This window comes from Hemiscyllium ocellatum (genome assembly GCF_020745735.1).
Source record: "Hemiscyllium ocellatum isolate sHemOce1 chromosome 27 unlocalized genomic scaffold, sHemOce1.pat.X.cur. SUPER_27_unloc_24, whole genome shotgun sequence".
Lineage (NCBI taxonomy): Eukaryota > Metazoa > Chordata > Chondrichthyes > Orectolobiformes > Hemiscylliidae > Hemiscyllium > Hemiscyllium ocellatum.
This window is the reverse complement of record NW_026867492.1, coordinates 201962-221549: the sequence shown is the minus strand read 5'-3', so window position 1 is coordinate 221549 and position 19588 is coordinate 201962. Positions and strand designations below refer to the sequence as shown.

At 43.7% G+C, this 19588-nt stretch overlaps 2 protein-coding genes across 2 annotated transcripts in view; one reads left to right on the top strand and one right to left on the bottom strand.

Annotated features, from left to right (window-relative positions):
- Positions 1–19588, bottom strand: part of LOC132807781 (zinc finger protein 239-like) — a 43273-nt gene that overhangs the window by 4413 nt on the left and 19272 nt on the right. The window contains exons 2-3 of the mRNA XM_060821788.1: positions 6456–6641; positions 2101–2163 (exon numbers count right to left, since the gene is read on the bottom strand). The gene's annotated coding sequence lies outside the window, so the exon portion shown is untranslated. The remainder of the gene's footprint in view (positions 1–2100; positions 2164–6455; positions 6642–19588) is intronic.
- The window catches only part of LOC132807782 (gastrula zinc finger protein XlCGF26.1-like), a 53305-nt gene that overhangs the window by 22702 nt on the left and 11015 nt on the right, over positions 1–19588 (top strand). The window contains exon 3 of the mRNA XM_060821789.1: positions 3425–3431. Coding sequence (XP_060677772.1) covers positions 3425–3431 — 7 coding nt within the window. The remainder of the gene's footprint in view (positions 1–3424; positions 3432–19588) is intronic.

Genomic DNA, 19588 nt, shown 5'->3' with positions numbered 1-19588 from the left:
AACGCTCCAACCCAAAATTTGGGTCCACCACAGTGATGACACCTTTATCATCACAAAATGAAACAGATTAGAGGAAACCTACAACACCAGGAACAATATCCTTACTGGCATAAAATTCACAAAAGAGAACAACAAAGTGCCATTCTTAGATGTCAGTAGAGTGAACAGTCAATAGGGAACTTCAGACTAACGTCTACAGGAAAACAACATACACAGACCCAAGTACCTAATGCAGAAGCAAATTATCCCAAACAAATCTGCATCAGGACACTATTTCAACGAGCCACTACATACTGCACCACCCAGGAACTATGAAGAGCATAGTTATACAGCATATTCAAGAAGAACAGGTACCCAATAAACCCTGTTCACTGATTTCTCAACAACAAACTCAAACAAGCAGACACATGCACAGAAACCCCAGCCACATTACCTTACATCAAAGACATCTGTCAAGTGTGAGGTTGTCCAGTTTGGAACGACAAATAAGAATGCGGAATACAGGGTTAACGGTAGGCTTCTTAGTAAGGTGGAGGAACAGAGGGATCTTGGGGTCTTTGTTCATAGCTCTTTGAAAGTTGCCACTCAGGTGGATAGAGCTTGTAAGAAGGCCTATGGTGTATTAGCTTTCATTAGTAGAGGAAGTGAATTCAAGAGTCGTGAAGTGATGTTGCAGCTTTACAGGACCTTGGTGAGGCCACATTTGGAGTACTGTGTGCAGTTCTGGTCGCCTCACTTTAGGAAAGATGTGGAAGCTTTGGAGAGGGTGGAGAGGAGATTTACCAGGCTGTTGCCTGGAATGGAGAATAGGTCGTACGAGGATAGGTTGAGAGTGCTAGGCCTTTTCTCATTGGAACAGCGAAGGATGAGGGGTGACTTGATAAAGGTTTAAAAGATGATCAGGGGAATAGATAGAGTAGTCAGTCAGAGACCTTTCCCCCGGGTACAGAGTGTTACAAGGGGACATAAATTTAAGGTGAAGGGTGGAAGGTATGTGTGGGGGGGGGGGAATGTCAGGGGTACGTTCTTTATCCAGAGAATGGTGGGGGCATGGAATGCGCTGCCTGTGGGAGTGGCAGGGTCAGAATCATTGGTGACCTTTAAGCGGCAATTGGATAGGTACATGGATAGGACAAATGTTCGGCACAACATCGTGGGCCGAAGGGCCTGTTCTGTGCTGTATTGTTCTATGTTCTAAATAATGTCTAGACAACTCAAACCTCTCTGCATCATGGTAGCCCACAAACCTACCAACACACTTAAGCAGCAGCTAATGAACCTGAAAAAAAAATATTATTTACAAATTACCATACAAAGAAATACAGACATAGACTCTGTCCCCATAGTTCTCGGTGGCAAGAAATGCTGGGATGAGACAAGGAAGATTGTTTTCAGTCAGAAAGTGGTGACTCTGTGGAACGCATTGCCACTGAAACGAGGCAAGTAACTGAGTGCTTTTAAAGCAGACAAAGATAGGCTCTTGATGAGTAAGGAAATCAAGGGTTACAGGGAGGAGGCAGGAGAATGGGGTTGAGAAACATTGGCCATGATCGAATGGTGGAGCAGATTCAACAAGTCGAATGGACTGATTCTGCTTCTGTATCTTATGGATCTGTAACCACAAAGATCTGACTTAATTTTCACGACTTTTACTGTGTCCCTGTCGTGTTTATAGCAAGCGTGTGGCAATATGTTGTAGATTTCTCAAGCTAGATCTTCTAATTTGATATCAAATATTGATAATTGGAGCTAATATTAGAGAGAGTAAAGGTGCGTATTTCTTGGATAAATAAACTGGTCATGCATTTTAAGCTTAAACCTTGCATACTTGCAAAATTAGAGTTACCATTTTGCTCGCTGTCATCAAATCTCCAATTATACTTCCCTTTCACTTGATAACCCATTTTGGGAAATAATAAACATAACTGAGGTTTTGTGTTTTATGCAAGTGCTTTAAGCTTTTGATATAATGATTTTAAGCCATCTACACAGAGTGTGATTGAATTTCTAAACTTAAGTAACAGCCTTATTGTTATTTGTGTCACTCACATAACTGTAATTAATGTAAATATTGAATTAAACTTATTGAAAAGAACATACTTGCAGAATTAGAGTCAGCATTGTTTTCATTGCTTTGTCCATTATCCCCTTTCACCTTATTACCTATTTTAGAGAAAGAAAAAGATTGCACATGTTTGAACATTTACTTTTTTTGGCAATATTATAAAATGAAGAAAGCAGTTCAGTCAGTCAACTTCAATCTTCATCCGGTCACTTTTTAGAAAAGGTTTTGAGCAGTTATAAAATAATAATGCAAGATTACCTAATTTACAGCATTGCTTGAGACAGATTTAATAGTACAAGAAGTTATGATCTCGATTCAGTAATGTCTTGATTTGAACATAGTTTAAGTTAAGCAAAGGGTGTTGCGGAAATTGAAGTCATTGTGAAAATGTTACCAGGGAAAACATTGGATCAAAAAAAATCTGGTTTGAGTTTCTTCTTTGGGTATAAACAGATACTGGATCCAAGTATCTTCCTAATCTTCTAAAACTATGCCCACAGAATGAACACAATGCAACCTAAATAAATCAGGCCCAAAAGAAATTCAGAACCCACACTAATATATGGCAAGGAGGAAAGTTTTAGACTACAGGGCAATAAAGATGGCTTGGTCAGATGAGCAGAACAATGGCAGATGGAGTTCAATCCTGAAAAGATTGAGATGATACATTTCAGGAGGATCAACAGGCAAGGGAGTACATGATGAATCGCAAGAACTTAGAATGTACTGAAGATCAGAGAAAGGTATATGTGTTCATAGATTCTTGAAGGCAACAGGACATGTGGATTAAGTGGTTAAGGCGGCATATGGAATACTTGCCCTTAGTAGTTAAGGCATTGAACATGAGAACCAGGAGATCATGATGGAACTGTACAAGACATTAGTTGGGCCATAGCTGGAGTAGTGGATCTGGTTGTCACATTATCAGAAGGATGTGATGGCACTAGAAAGGGTGCAGAAGGGAATACTAACCCAGGGTGGTGCATGTTGGTGGGTTTCAGCTATGAGAATGATTAGATCGGCTGAGGGTATTTTCCTTAGAGCAGAGAAGGCTGGGTGAGGACCTGTTTGGAGTGTACAGATAAGAAACTTAGGGTCTAGATAGGAAGAAACTTTTCCCCTTGGTGCATGGCTTCAGCAACTAGGGGGCATAGATTTAAGGAAAGAGAAAGGACATTTTCATGGAATTTAAGGAAAAATATCACCTAGAATGTGCAGGAGATGGATGAATTTATGGGAAGAATTGATTTGTTTGAAGGGATGGATATAATGAAATAAAACTAATTCAGAAGATCATTATAATGTGCTAAGAAAAAGAACTGGAGGTAGACCTCCAATCGTGGAAACAATCTCAAGAAGTTTCATTGTCCCATCTGAGAAAAACAATTCTGCTAAACTTCTCAAGTGAACCCGAACATGTGTCAGAACTTGTTTGTTTAAAATCAATTGAATCTATTCCAAGTATTTAGGAAAATGAGAATTATCTTTAATCCTGGCCCTATTGGCTGCAACCAAAAGTGCTAGGAAGCTTTTTCAGTTTCATTCAATTGGAGTGGTCAGAGATATTGGCTCATTAGAAGAACAGAAGAGGGTTGTTTGAGCTTATTGAGCAGTTTGTAGACTCAAACAAGGATCCAGAAAACAATTTTCTGTGGCGCAGAAGCAAGGACAATTAACAAGGATTGATGTTGGTACTGTGTGTCTAAGTGTCTCAGTCTTCAAAGTTCTAGATAAGTAAAACTTCTGAAAAATTGAAGGTGTCAAAGGAAGATCAGTGGGGAATCAAGGGTTTTGTTGAAAAGGCTGGAAAATGGAATTGAGGGTTATCAGATCAGACATGATCTCACTGAATGGTGGAGCAGAATGGCCAATACTGCTATTTCTTGCGGGAAATCAATCTGGGAGTTGATAAAAGCTTTTGTATGATTTTTCTTTGTAGTCAGCAACATTTTGTATTTGGAAGAAGTTGGCTTTTGTGTTGGATCTCAAATAACGCTTGAGGCTCCACTGAGGGTTGTTTAGCAACTGAGGTTACGTATCATCAAGTCCAATCAAAATAAGCAGCAAAATATATGGTAAAAGTGTAGGTGTGACTGCTGAAGGCTAAATAAAACATTTTCAGTCGCAAAAATGTCTTTACTCCATAATGTTTCGTTTTACACGCAGTCAGCGACAACCCAAGCCAATCAAGGTGTCGCAGAGTAAAGTTAGGTCTCACCAAGACAGCTGACATGTCCATACAATACTGTTGTAGTGCTCTTTAACCACAGGGTATATACTAGAGATTCATTTATTTTTCACTTTCCACAACACCCCAAATTAGGTTGAGTTTTGTTACAGCATCCTGATGGGAAGCCCGATGTAACGTGCTCTGATTTTCTGCAGTAGTGTGATGTGTTAAATTCCCAATGACTTCCAAAAAAAAAAGAGTGAAAGGCAGTGGCTGCATGTGTTGACACCACAGGTATTATTTATATTGGCTTTGAGATAGGGAACAACCATCACCTCCCAAATTGTGTTTTGTTTGCACAGCAACTTTGAGTATGAAAAGCATTCTATTTTTAGACAGCCTAAATGCATACATAGTTTCTTATCAGCGTACCTTAAAATCAACATTAAAAAGCACAAAATTCATTTTCACTGTAAATTACATATTTTAAAATCAAATATTGCAAGACATACAAACACATCAAGAAGTCAAACTTTGTGAAGAAAGCACATCTTTTCTGACAGTTCAGACAGGGGAAAAACTTGTTCTTGTGGTGGTCAGTGGAGACTTACTCGATCAAATATTAACTACCAGTGCATCTCACATAGATGCTGTATAAATCAAGATCTTATTGATCACTGTTGACAAAATTAAACCTACTGACCTGACTCTTTACAAAATAAGAACATATTTTAGTGCATAACATTTTCCCATAATACAGACATTTGCAGTAGCGCAGTAATGTGAAAAAAACCTGCGTTGTTAATTTAGTTTGTTGCTCCACTTCATAAATGTTGTTTTCATTTATTTAGAAAAATCAACCCTTCCACTCTTTCTAAAGGTACACGACACTTTAATTTCTTTTTCTTCGCCAATTTTCTTTGACCAACAAAAGCAATCACTTTTTTGGCATTGGGTGGGGGAGCTCTGCCAGCTACCAATTTCTTGCTGAAATTGTTTCACTTGACATGAGTCTTGCCAATAAATGACAGCAACAGCAACAGCTAATACGGATGATAACATTTCAACAAAAGTATACCAAAGTGCTTCACATTATGTATCACCCAAGTTGGAGAAATGTGAGGATCTCCTTCTCGGCCTTTCCCCTCGGCTGAGGTGTGGTGACCTTCAAGATAAACCACCAGCCATCTCTAATGAGAGAGAACAGTCTGATCCTCTGGGAAGACTGTGATGAATGTGTTTAAAGTTGAAAGACTGTTGAAATAGAAGGGGGCGACACGGTGGCTCAGTAGTTAGCATTGCTGCCTCACATTGACATTTTGGGCAAAAGCCCTTCATCAGGAATACAGGCAGAGATCCTGAAGGGTGGAGAGATAAATGAGAGTAGGGTGGGAGTGGGGAGAAAATAGCATAGAGTATAATAGGTGAGTGGGGGTGGGAAGAAGGTGATAGGTATGGGGGGAGAGAGGGGGTGGTGGAGTGGATAGATGGAAAAGAAGATAGGTAGGTAGGTAGGACAGGTCATGGGGACAGTGCTAAGCTGGAAGTTTGGAACTGGGGTGAGGTGGGGGAGCTGTGATCTTAATGAATGACGAAGCAGGCTTGACCAAATGGTCTCCTCCTGCTTCTGTTACTATGAATCTGCAATACTGCGTTTCCCGCGACAGGAGTTTTCCCACGGCACAAAGGAGGTTTTCTAAAATAAATTTAAACCCCTTGCTTTGCTTGAACTCAAACTGCATTGAGTTGGAGGAGAGTGGGATTTGCAAAGTGTCCTACCCTCCACACGTGCCTCAACTGCACGACAGCTGTCCGGCACGCCCTCCATTGTTGACGTCACAATGCGGATGCAGCCCTGTCAGTTTCAGAGTGAAACTTCCTCCCTCTGGGCAGTATCTTGGAGCAAAGCAATGTCTCCCTCTTTCCATTCACCATCCTCCAGCAGCGAGGCGTGAGGAGAGGTACGGGTGGGTGAAACACTGTTCACTTGTAGCAACTGGAGTGAATCCAGGGAGGGGGCAGACACTCCAAAGGTGCTCAAATACTTTCTATCTCTCTTAAAGCTATTTTCCTTGTGTATTCGCTCAGTTTGGCACGTGTACAGTTTGCACCCTCGAAAAGGATTGCTTCTTTACTCATGTTCACAACGAAAAGATTAGATTCTCAAGGATCTGAGCAGCATTTAAGGGATTGGCACATGTTAAAAAAAATGTAGGGCACCTGGGGCGTGTGGCTCGTTGGTCTAGGGGTATGATTCTCGCTTCGGGCCTCCTGCTGCGTGGATGTGCAAGAGATCCCGGGTTCAAATCCCGGACGAGCCCTTGCTTCTTACATTTCCTTGTGCGAAAACGGCCAATCAATTCTTTCAAAAAGAAGCTTCGTTCAACGAGATCCGACTTCCTGAATCTGGAATGGGACAGAGTTACCATTACAAGGAACGCGGCAAGGGCAACACATATTCAAAGCTTCACTTTGAATAAGTGTTGAACTTTGAACACTTATTCAAGTTTTACTTCACACACAGGGTGCTGGGCGTTTGGAACGCGTTGCCAGCAGAGGTGGTAGAGACAGGCAGGGTAGATTTATTTAAGATGCGTCTGGATAAATGCATGAGTGGGTGGGGAGTAGAGGGATACAAATACTTAGGAATTGACCAACAGGTTTAGACAGTACATTTCGATCGGCTCAGGCTTGAAGGGCCTGTTCCTGGGCTGTAAAATTTCTTTGTTCTTTGTTCTATATGATGTATATCCGATATTGTTGGCTGTTGTAAAAGTTTCTTTGTAATTATTATTCACCTTCTAATTTAGTAATGGAGTTACGTCCTTTTTTGTCATTATTTTTTATTTAATAGGCCAGCAGGAAGTCATTCAGCAATTTTACTGCCTTTCTTTTCTCAAGCAGCCTTAACATTTCATTTTCATATCCTTGATTCAGCTCCATTTCCAGCATCTTTGTAGGCAGTTTGTTCCATGTTATTGTCACTGGAATGAAGTTTTCCTCCATACATACCTAAGCCTATCTGGCTGCATGAGGGTTTTCAGGTTTCTGTGGACTGGATAATATGTGATCAGCAGGCATCTGGCAATCTACAGGAATTGCCACCTATGTTATGTTCATTTAACTGTACTGACAGTGATCACTTATTTTGTGATTTTTCTTTGCAGGAATATGTGCAGAAAGAAATCTGAAAGCAAATGATATACCAACTTCTGACAGAGCCACTTGATTCATTGGGCCTTGAATATCAGCAGCCATTCCAATCAAGAAGACATGTTTGTTTGAAAGATTTTGGACGCTGGTGTGGCAGGACGAATACTGAGACACCCGAGTGAGGGAGATTCAGTGCGCTGACTGTGAAAAGTGCTTCAAACCATTTACTCAGCTTAGGGGAATCAAAGTCTCACCCCTCACGGCGGGGATAGACTGGTAATTTCAAACCCAGAGCAACACAAGGAAAGCTCCTTCAATGGGGAAACCGTGGAAATGTGGGGACCGTGGGAAAGGATTCCCTTCCCCATCCGTGCTGGAAACCCACAGACTCATTCACACCGGGAGAGGCCATTCACCTGCTCAGTGTGCAGGAAGGGCTTCAGTCGGATCTGCCATCTGCAGGCGCACGAGTGGGTCCACAAGGGAGAGAAGCCATTCACGTGCCCCATGTGCGGGAGAGGGGTCACTCAGTCAGCTGCACTGCTGACCCACCAGCGGCTCCACACCGGAGAGAGGCCATTCACCTGCTGTCAGTGCCGGAAAGGATTCACCTGCTCCTCCCACCTGCGGAGGCACCAGTGAGTTCACGCGCCATCGCAGGGGGATTGAAGGAGCGATGGCCGAGTGCCAAGTGCTTATGCACGAAACGCGATTCTCCTGCCCCTTGGATGCTGCCTGACCTGCTGAGCTTTTCCAACACCACGCTCTCGACTCTGATCTCCAGCATCTGCAGTTTTCACTTTCTCCTCGAGGGCAAGGTTGGACTTGTCTTTTATTCACTCATTCACTCCTTACAGCCTCTCCTTTGTTGTGGCCTAACTGCACATACATCAATGCAAGTTTCAGAAAGAGTTTTGCAGCTTTTTTTCGGAAAAAATAACATTCTTCCCGACTTTAACGAAGTTTCTGAATATACGGTTTTAGTTATTCTCAATATTAAATATCAACTATTTCCCACATGCCGTGTTTCCCAGGTAAAGTCATCACCATCCATTCTCTCTCTTCCCTGAGAAAGACTTCATACAGCGATCAAAGAGGGCTGAGGCACGAGAAAGGACGATTGTGGGGGTGCGGGGGATGAGGGGGTCGCTGGGGGTGGTGGAGAAAGGAGGGAAATGGACAGGGGAACAGACTGGGGTTCAGAGGGTTGGGGGAGAATAGAGGTGCAGTGTGAGGAGAGAGAACGGGCAGGGGGCAGTGAATGGGGAGAAAATGGACAGGGGGCAGAATGTGAAGAGAGAGACGGCACAAATGCCACCTTCTCCAGGCCTGGTGTCAATGTCCAACGAACTGAAACCCACTCCTCCCACATTTCTCAATATACACGTGGCTAAGGCAATGGTACCATATCATCCCTCCAGGCCATTCACACCGACCTTCCCAACAGCATCCCACTTAGACTCACTCGATTATGCTACAGCCCCGCAGTTCCCCATGGCTATTTCCTGATGAAGGGTTTTGCCCGAAACGTCGATTCTCCTGGTCCTCGGATGCTGCCTGACCTGCTGTGCTTTTCCAGCTCCACACTCTCGACCCTAATCTCCAGCATCTGCAGTCCTCACTTTCGCCCAGTAAGGGGTAAATGTTCTATTCCTAGTCTTTTAGATTTTTAAAAATCTTTCCCCCACACCCTAAGCCTCTACCCTCTAGTTTTGGAATACCTCGACCCTGGGGAAAGGACAGAAACGTTGAGCAGCCAGACAAAATGCAAAAGAAATAAAATGTCGAGACACAGGGGAAAAAAATCAGCAAAATAAAATAGCTTCGGCATTTGTCTCCCGTATTCGCATTTGGACGCTTAATATTTGTTATGATCGGGAGGTGCCTGTGTTGGACTAAGGTGTACGTGCTCAACGTTGGACTGCTGTGCTGTATCAGAGTTGAATATTGTGGCGCTGGAAAACCACAGTAGGTCAGGCAGCAACTGAGGAGGAGGAGGGTTGATGTTTCGGGCACGAGCCCTACATCAGGAGTGATGTGTGGATAGACAAAGGGGCCTCAGTGTCCTTCTACACCAGTCACTGCCAGTTGTCAGAAAGTGCAGCAAGCAATGAACAAAGCAAGTGGTATATCAGCGAGAGGAATTGAGTTCAGAAGTGAGGATGTCTTCCTGCAGTTAGGTCGGTTATTGAATTTATTCAAGGCTGAGTTCATGTGACTTTGAAGAACAAAGAAGTTATGGGAGGAGGCAAGAAAATGGTTTTAAGACCAGTACAGAGCAGTTACAGAGTCATACAGCACAGAAACAGACCATTCAGTCGAACACGTCCATGCTGATGGTGTTCTGAAACTAACCTGGTCCCACCTGCCAATGATTGGCCCATATCCCTCCGACCTTTTCCGATTCATGTACTTATCCAAATGCCTTTTAAACATTGTTCCTGTACCTGCATCCAGCAACTCCTCTGGACATTGATTTCTCACACAATCTACTCTTTATCTTTTAGAAAAAAGGTGCCCCTCATGTCTTTTTACAATATTTCTTTCTTCACCTTCAAAATTTGCTCCCTAATCTTGAAACACCCACACTAGGGAAAGAATACTTGCCGTTCACCTCATTTATACCTCTCATGATTTTATAATCCTCTCTAAGGTCACCTCTCAATCTCTGATGCTCCACTGAAAAGTCTCAGCCTGTCCATCTAGATGCAGGTATGTTTATATCCAGTTATGAACTGTTCAATGCTGGTGCCAGCTGGAAAGATAAATGACCTATTCCTGCTTCCAATTCTCTCACTGTGTCCAGGACAGCAGGAGACCATACAACATAGGTGCAGAAATTAAGCCATTTAGTCCATCAGATCTGCTCCACCATTCAATCACGGATTATATGTTTCTCAACCCCATTTTGAAATATGGATTTTGGAAAGGCAGATCAGGGCAGGATCTACACATTTAATGGGGAGTGTTGTTGAATAAACATACCTTGGAGTGCTGGTTCACAATGGAGTCGCAGGTAGAGAGGATAGCAAAAAAGGTGTTTGGTATATTTGCTTTTATAGGTCAGTGCATTTCAATATAGACGTTGGGAGGTCATGTTGCGGCTGTACAGGACATTGATTAGGCCACTTTTGGAATACTGCATTCGGTTCTGGTTTTGCTGCTACAGGAAAAGTGTTATGAACTTTTGCAAGGATTTGGAAAAGATTTACAAGGGTATTGCCAAAGTTGGAGGGTTTGATCTATCTGGAGAGGCTGAATCGGCTGGGCTGTTTTCTCTGGATCACTGGGGGCTGAGGGGTGACTTTATAGAAGTTCATAAGGAGCATGGATAGGGTGAATAGCCAAAATCTTTTCCCTAGAGTAGGGGTCTCCAAAACTAGACGGCATAGGTCTGAGGTGAGAGGGGAAATATTTAAAAGGAACTTTACAGGCACCTTTCTTACGCAGAGGGTGTTGTGTGTATGGAAAGAGCAGCCAGAGGAAGTGGTGGAGGCTGGTATAATTAAAGCATTTTAAAAGGCATCTGGTAATAGGGAAAATTGAGAGGGATATGGGTTATGTGCTGACAAATAAGACTATGTTAATTTGGGATATCTGGTCAGCACGGACAATTTGGACTGAAGGAAAGCAGAAGTGCCATTGTGAAGACTGGACTTTCAGAGCAGCTTTCAAGGATGTTTTGTCCTTACTGGGAGCAGAAGCTACAATGAAATCTTTCATTTGTGAGACAGCAACTGAGTGAGTGAGGACGTTCAGGATATTGGTGGAAAGTGGGAATTTGTTGCAATGTGGAGTTGAAGTGATTGAAGTAAAGTGTGCTGAGCAGGGAGCCTAGTGAAGGGTTAGGTGAGTTTTTGTTTTAAACTGCTCATTTCTTTCAGCCTCCAACATTGTATTTCCAATGCTGTCCATCAGTGGGAGCGGTGAATCAGTAACTGGTAGCGTTAGAAGCCTTACGATTTTCAGTACTGCAGGTATTGCATTGTCTCATCAGCTTTGTAAAGGTTACTGACAGCAGCGGGAGGTGTGGGCTGTATTCACTAGAAATGATTAAGCAGTTAGATAACACACGTACAAGAGGGCAGGGTGGGACTTGTCTTTCGATTTGCAGAAGGTGGGAGCTTCTGGTGCTGTGGTCCATGGCAAACACAACTGCGGTAAATCATAGAATCACTACAGCGTGGAAGCAGGTCATTCATCGCATCAAGTCCACACTGACCCATCCGACGAGCATGCCACCCAGACCCACGCTATCTGGTCGTTTCTGCCGGTGAGTGAGACTAGGTCACAAGATTAGGGAGTAGGTTTAAGACCGAGGAGAAGGAATTGCTTTTCCCGGAGAGTGGTGAATCTATGGAAGTCTCTGCCCAAGGAAGCAGTAGAAGCAGCCATATTCAAGACTTAGTTCGATGGGATTTTGTATAGTAGGTGAATTTAGGATAGTCAGGATAATGCAGGTAAGAGGAGCTGAGAGGATGGATAGATGAGCCATGATCTTAATGAATGGTGTAGTATCTCGATGGACCAAATGGCCTACTACTGCTTCTATTACTGCGAATGTATAAACATGCATTTTTCATGGCCAATCCGAATCAAGGCAGGTGAGCAATGTAGTGATGTGGAAAATGAACATCAGAGAATGATAGAAAGGGACACGGAAAGTAAATGTCTCAGTCCAAAGACGTGCAGGTCAGGTCAAATGGCCATGCTAAATTGTCCATAGTGTTAGGTTCATTAATCAGAAAGAAATGGGTCTGGATGGGTTACTCTTCAGGGTATCGGTGTGGACTTGTTGGGCTGAAGGGCTTGTTTTCCCACTGTAGGGAATCTAATCTAATTAATCAAAACTGGATTCTACAGAACACAAAAATTGAAACTGAAGACTGTCTGGCTGAATGTGTGCTGCAATATAACAAAACTGAATGAATTGTCTGCACACATTGAAGAGAATAATTATGATCTGAGACTCCTTACAGGGACATGGCTTCAGGATGACAAGGATTGGATCTGAATATTGAGGGGATACGTGACATTCAAGTTGAATAGGAAGTGAGGTAAAGATAGAGGGTTGGCACTGCTAATCAAAGCACTAATAACATGGTACTCTGGTGTCAGCTCGGATTTCAGGTCCTGATTTCTCTGTCCTCTTCTCCCTATTGCCACAGAGTAAGATGTTGTCTGTTCTTGGCTCAGCTGGCTTTATGCTGAAACTTTGAGTCCCTTTTACACCTTCCAGAGCAATAAAACATTCAGTCGATTAAGGCCCAATCCACAATATTCTCAGTCTGATAACCATCCAGACTGAGAGTAATCGGAGCAGGGAATAAAACAAGAAACATGAGACAAAATTAGAATAAATGCACATTTGGTGCTTAAAGTGTGTTAATTAGATAGTAGAACAGAATTAGGGGTCTCCCAGGATTCTTATCATCCCCTACTTGAGGAATTCTCTCTCCCTAACAATATTTACATCAACAGAAATAAAACATCTGTTATCAAATAGACATAGAGATGTACAGCACGGAAATAGACTTTTTGATCCAACACATCCATGTTGACAAGATGTCCTATATAAATCTAGTATCCCATTTGCCAGCATTTGGCCTATATCCCACCAAACCTTTCCTATTCACACACCCATCCAGATGCCTTTTAAATGTTGTAATTGTACCAGCCTCCACCACTTCCTCTAGCCTATTTACCCTATCCATGCCCCTCATGATTTCATAAATGTCTATAAGATCACCCCTCAGCCTCCGACACTCCAGGGACACTCCCCATCCTATTCAGGCTCTCCTTATACCACAAACCCTCCAACCCTGGCAACATCCTTATCTATCTTTTCTGCACACTTTCAAGTTTCACAACATCATTCATATCCTATCGTAGGGAGACCAGAATCGAATGCAATAATCCAAAAGTGGCCGAACCAATGTCCTGTACAGCTACAACATGACCTCCCAACTCCTATACCGATAGCATTCAATGAGCCAAATGGCCTATTTGTGCATTGCAGCGATTTAATGATTTGACACTCTGGAGGCAGGAAACATGTTTCCACTGTTGGGTGAGTCCTGAACCAGAGGACACAGCTTAAAAGTAAGGGGTAGGCCATTTAGGACAGAGATGAGGAGAAACTTCTTCGCCCAGAGAGTGGTGGGTGGGTGGAATGCTCTGCCCCAGAGGGCAGTGGAGGCCCAGTCTCTGGATTCGTTTAAGAAAGAGTTTGATAGAGCTCTCAAGGATCGTGGAATCAAGGGTTATGGAGATAAGGCAGGAACAGGATGCTGATTGAGGATGATCAGCCATGATCATAATGAATGGTGATGCAGGCTCGAAGAGCAGAATGGCCTACTCCTACACCTATTGTCTATTGAGTTCACGTGACATTGCAGGATTGAAGGAGCGAAGGCTGAGTGCCATTATCGACTGGACTAACAACCAGTTCCGGGGATTCCCGGGGTTTGAATCCCGCTGAGGCAGATGGTGGGATTGGAATTCGGTCAGAAATTTGGAGTTCTGAATCTAATAATGAAACCATTTTTGGGGGGAGAAAATGCCATCTAATTCACTCATGTTCCTTTTAGGAAAGGATTCACTCAGTCATCTCAACTGCATCCTTTATCCAGTCTGGCGTACACCTGACTCCAGACCCACAGCAGCATGGTTGACTCTTGACTGCGCCCAGTGTCAAATGATGGGAGTAACTTAAATGGACACAGTGTGTAGGTTGAAATTGCTGAGCGAGGCAATGCTTCCTTCAGCTTAAGGCTGTACCAAGGACTAATTATGAAGGGACAACTCTGTGCTGACCAACAGTAAAGGAAGTGGAGTTGGGAGGAGTGTGTGAGCTTTGAGCTGTTTTTTAATAAAAGCTTTTTTCATACACCTTTTTTTTGCTGGGGAGATCTGAAGCTGTAACAAAGTTGGGTGTCAATAAAGGTAACTTGAACTTAACCCCAGTCTCAGACTGTCAATGAAAGCTATGAGATCCAATAGGTTTTTGTTTTAAAGCTGCGCATTTCTTTCAACCTCTTGCACTAAGTTTCCAATATCGTGTATCAGAAGGAGCAGTGAATGCGTAACTAATATCATTAGAAATTGTAAACTTTTCATCTCTACAGGTATTGCATCATTTCATGGACATTATAAGGTTTACTGGCAGCACCTGGAGGTGTGGGATGTATTCACGAGAAACAAAGTTAAAAATCATACAACACCAGGTTATAGTCCAACATGTTAATTTGGAAGCACTAACTTTCGGAACACTGCTCCTTCATCAGATGTTTGTGGAGCAGGATCATAGGAAAATTTATAGCAAAAGGTCGCAGTTTCATGCAACAGAAATGATATAGAACAAACTTAGATTGTTGTGAAATATTTCATCTTTTAGGATGGGTTGCAGGTTTTGGTTCATTAATATGTAAATCCCAGAACTTGTTTGAAGACACATTCTCGAGACAACTTAAGGTCTGTATCCCAATCTTGAGTGAGACTGGTTCTATTTCCAAAGTAGGAATTTATAAAATCTCACACAGATTGACTGCCTGTAGATTGTATTTGGCTCAAAAAGCGCACAATGTATTTGCAAATACAAAATCACACCAAAGCCTTATATGCAAGTGTGCACGCATGAGAGTATGTGCGAGTGTGTGCATGCTTGACAAAGTGTGTGAGTGATAGAGTATCAGCCTGTGAGAGGGTGTATATGTGTGTGTGTCAGAGAGGGATCTGTGTGAATGTGAGAATGTGTGCTTTGTGTGGGTGTGAGAGAGCGTGACAGTGAAGTGGGGTTACCTGTCATCTGACAGGAATCCAAGGTCCTGGTTGATGCCATCCTCATGTGTTCCGAACTTGGCTACCAGCCTCTGCTGGACCACTAAAACTGAATAAGCAGTTACATAGCACACATTGGAGAGGGCAGGGTGGGACTTGCCTTTCGATTTGCAGAAAGTTGGAGGTTCTGGGTGCTGGAAACTAGGGAAAACACATGCTGGTGGACCTTCGGCTCAGAGAGATGCAGCTAGAAGCCAGGCTGCAGACACGTTGGGGGAATCATCAAACCCCCTACACTGTGGAAACAGGCCCTTTGGTCCAACAATCCACATTGACCCCTCTTAGAGCATCCCACCCAATAACCTCCACAGCTAATCCCTGAATTTAGAACACCCAATCCACTCTAAGCTGCACATCTTGGGACCTTGGGAGGAAACCAGAGCACCCAGAGATTGGGGGGGGGGGGGGGGGGGGGGGAGGGTAGGAAAATGCAAACTCCACACAGACAATCACCCTGAGGGTGGGATCAAACTCAAGTCCCTGGCTCTGTGAGGCAGCGATGCTAACCACTGAGCTGCTGCCGCGCCGCCCACAGTCTTGGATTGAAGGAATCGATTGACTTCATTCCAGGGTTGAAGGAATGAATTAGCTTCATGCCAGACACTCCAGCCCGTTTGGGGAATTGAATTTGCTTCCACAGAGTTTCCATGGTGCAGGGGTCATTGCGTCTCAGCAGCTTCAACGATCCAAAGAAGGGCTCGTCTACAGCGAGAACTCTTGTCCACATTTCGCTACAGAGTTAAAGTTGTCTGCACAGTCAGAACCCCGGAACACTCCCACGCAGGCTGCGTGTAATCATGGGGCTTCTCAAGTCACGTTGATGTTTGAAATAATTTCCCCTCCTGGATTCAAACGCTGCTGATATTCAGGCCCTGAGTAAATTTCTTGTGCGCGCCTGAACAGCAAATCCTCCTCTGCTAATACCTTGAGAAAACAGATCATTGCTGTCAGTGCATGGCAGGAAATAGGATAGGAGAATTCTAGTTTGTACCGAACAGCCTTCCCTATCTCCTGCCTGAAATCTCTGTTTCCCAATTCCTCCACATTTCAATGGATTCCAACTCGAATTCATCCTTCCATCCTCCTGTTTTTGGCCAGCTCCCCTCACCGGAAAGCGCTGACTCTCGGTTCAGTTTCTTAGTCACTTCTTGCCATTCCCAGTATATTGCCCACATCTTTGTTTAGTTTTTAAAACAGAAAGGCAGTGGTTTGCTGATGCCAGGATCTGAGGGTAACTACGCTCACGCTCCAGATTCTCTCTCGCATCATTCACAAAAATCTGCAGTGCACATGTGGAAAGAAGGGGTTGCTAGGAGTGGGTGGGACGCATTCACCAACTCCCCATTCAATCAAGATCCAATCATGCCCACAGCGCCCCCAGTCTATTCTCTCTCGCTATCCCTAGCTTTCCCCCGCCCTCTCACACACATGCCACTCTCTGCACCTCCGTCCATTCTATCTCCATACCCTCTGTCCCTTGTCCAGTCCAGTCTCTCGTCCACCTTCTCCCCACACTCATTCTCTCTCTCCTCCCACTCTCTGCCCCCCTCCATTCTCTCTCTTCCCCCACCCTCTGCTCTCCATCTATTCCCTCTCTCTCCCCCACCCTCTCCTAACATTCATTGTTGCTCTCTTTCTCCCCCACCCTCTGCCCCCCTTCCATTCTATCCCCACCCACTGACCCACGTCCATTCTCTCTCCCCACACTCTGCGCCCCCATTCTCTCTCTCTCTCTGACAAACGCTCTGCCCCCCATCCTGTGCACCCCAGGGTTTCTCTAACTCCAATGCTCTGTCCCCATGTCCATTTCTCTCTCTCTCTTCCGCCTAGCCTCTGTTTCCCATCCAATTTCTCTACCCGCACCCCCACCCTCATCCTTTCTTGTGCCTCGAACCCTTTTCGTTCACTGTATCAGCCCTTCTCAGGACAGAGAGAGCGGATGGTGATGACTCTACCTGGGAGATGGGAGGGGGTGGTGTCAGAAATGGCTGATCTTTAACATTGAGAATTGCTAAAATGATATTTTCAAAAACATCAGTAAAGTTTGAAAGCAAATTCAATTTTTTTTAAAAAAGCAACAGCGATTTTTCTGAAACTTGCATTGAAACCTGTGCAATCAGGCCACAGTTGAGAACAGTCTGTAAGGATGGAATGGCCAAGTCCTTGTCTTGTGAAGTTGGTTCAGATAAAGTAGAAATAGAGTCATAGAGTTGCAGAGCAGGGAAACAAGCCTTTCGGTGCATGCCAACCATATATCCTCAATTAATCTGGTGATCCATTTGCCACCATTTGGCCCATATCTCTCTCAACCCTTCCTATTCATATTCCTATCCAGATGCCTTTTAAATGTTGTAATTGTTCCAGCCTCGACCACTGTCTCTGGCAGCTCATTCCATACATATACTGCGCTCTGCGTGAAAATGTTACCAGTTCGGTTCCATTCAAACCTTTCCCCTCTCACCCTAAACCTATGCCCCTCCAGTTTTGGATTTCCTCTACCCTGGGGAAATGACATTCAAAGATTGAGCAGCTAGACAAAATGCAAAAGGAATAAACTGTTGAGCCCCAGGAAAACAAAAGAAGTGTGGCTCCAGCCTTTTTTTCTCTCCGATTGGCAGTTGGACCAGCATCTCCACTGGGCATACTGCGCATGCTCCTCGGTGTCAGGAAGCATTGCGCATGTACGCTGGTGTCAGCAAAATACTGCGCATGCTCCTTACTGTCAGCGGAAACGGCACGCAACATTCTTCTGATCGACCAATGGGAAGCCCTGAAGGACCGGAAGGAGTGCGGTCTTCCTGCGGTTGAGAGCCTCCCCTCTATTGTCTGAATGCGGAAGTTGGACCAAGCGCTTGTGAAGGTGTTGCTGCTCCTCTCTCTATGAATGAAGATTGAACTTCATCCCAGACTGCAACTTCTTTCTTCTGTCTAACATCTGTGAGTACAACTTAATCTTCTCACCCCCTTTTTCATTTTATTTTTTCACTCTGGTGTTCAGTTCTTCACTTGCAGCAAAGTTGATTCAGGTATGTGTCTTAATTGGCAAACACATGGTACATGTAGTAACGCAGTGTGAAGTTACAGCCTTTCCTATGAAATAAAAACAGAAAGCAGGTGCATTGTTTAAATGTGGAGTAAGTGAGGACTGCAGGTACCGAAAATCAGAGTCGGCGCTGAAAAAGCACAGCTGGTCAGACAGCATGCGAGGTGCAGAGCAGTCAACGTTTTGGGCAAAAGCCCTTCATCCAGGAATGATGTGTGGATGTACAAACGTGCCTCAGCTACCTTCTGCTCAGGCTTTCTACTCCAGTCAATGCCAGTTGTCACATAGGTGCAGCAAGCAATCAGCAAGGCAAGTGGTATATTAGCAAGAGGAATTGAGTTCAAAGTGGGGGTGCCTTCCTGTAGTTAGGGAGGTATTAAATATATTCAAAGCTGAGTTCATCTGACTTTTGAATCTCAAAAATAGTTATGGGGGAAGACAAGAAATTTAAAAATACAAATTTTTATTCAAAACTTTTTCAAATCTCTCGCAACACCTCTATATACAAAAAAGAACAATACCAAAATACAGAAAAATAGCAGTACAACAATGTCATATTATGATACTATTAATAATGAGCTACCTATTATTCTACTAGGACAAACTTAGCTTAAACTAAACTACAATCAAATTGAATAAAAATAAAATTAAACATGATTTAAGTTAATTTGAATTCTATCACATTACTTTATTCTATTTCACTCACCACATCTCCATTAAGGCTTCCATCCATGGGAGCACCAGTTATTGCACCCGTATTCTTTTCACCCAGCCTTGCCCTCCCAGGGCCCCATGAGTGCTCAGACTGATTCCCACAGCTATACCACGGCTCTAATTAATACTGCTGATCAGTCTGCATCAATATAATTTAGAAAAGGCCGCCACGTCTTGTAAAACTACTGTTTTGTGGTGCACCATATTTGTGAGGTCATCTGGGGGCAGATGCTCCATCACCAGCATATGCCAGCCCATAAGCCCTGGGTGTTTTTCCAATGTCCAATTCATTAAAATGTTCTTCCTTGCACAGTGCGTAAGAATGTTACACAGTCTGTTCCTGTGTTCTCTGAGAGAAGGCAAATTTGTCAACCCCAGAAGAAGAAATACCGGATTCACTTTAACTTCAATCCCCCAGGATGTCCTTCAGCTCCCTTACTATAGCACTCCAGTATCTCTGGATCTTACAACATGACCAATAGCAGTGTGTGTGAGTGCCTATACTAATGTTACATTTGGGACACCCTGGTGATGCGCCACTCTTGAACCTAGCTAGCCTCTCTGGCGCCACATTAGCCCTGTGTAAAATCTTCAATTGCATGCC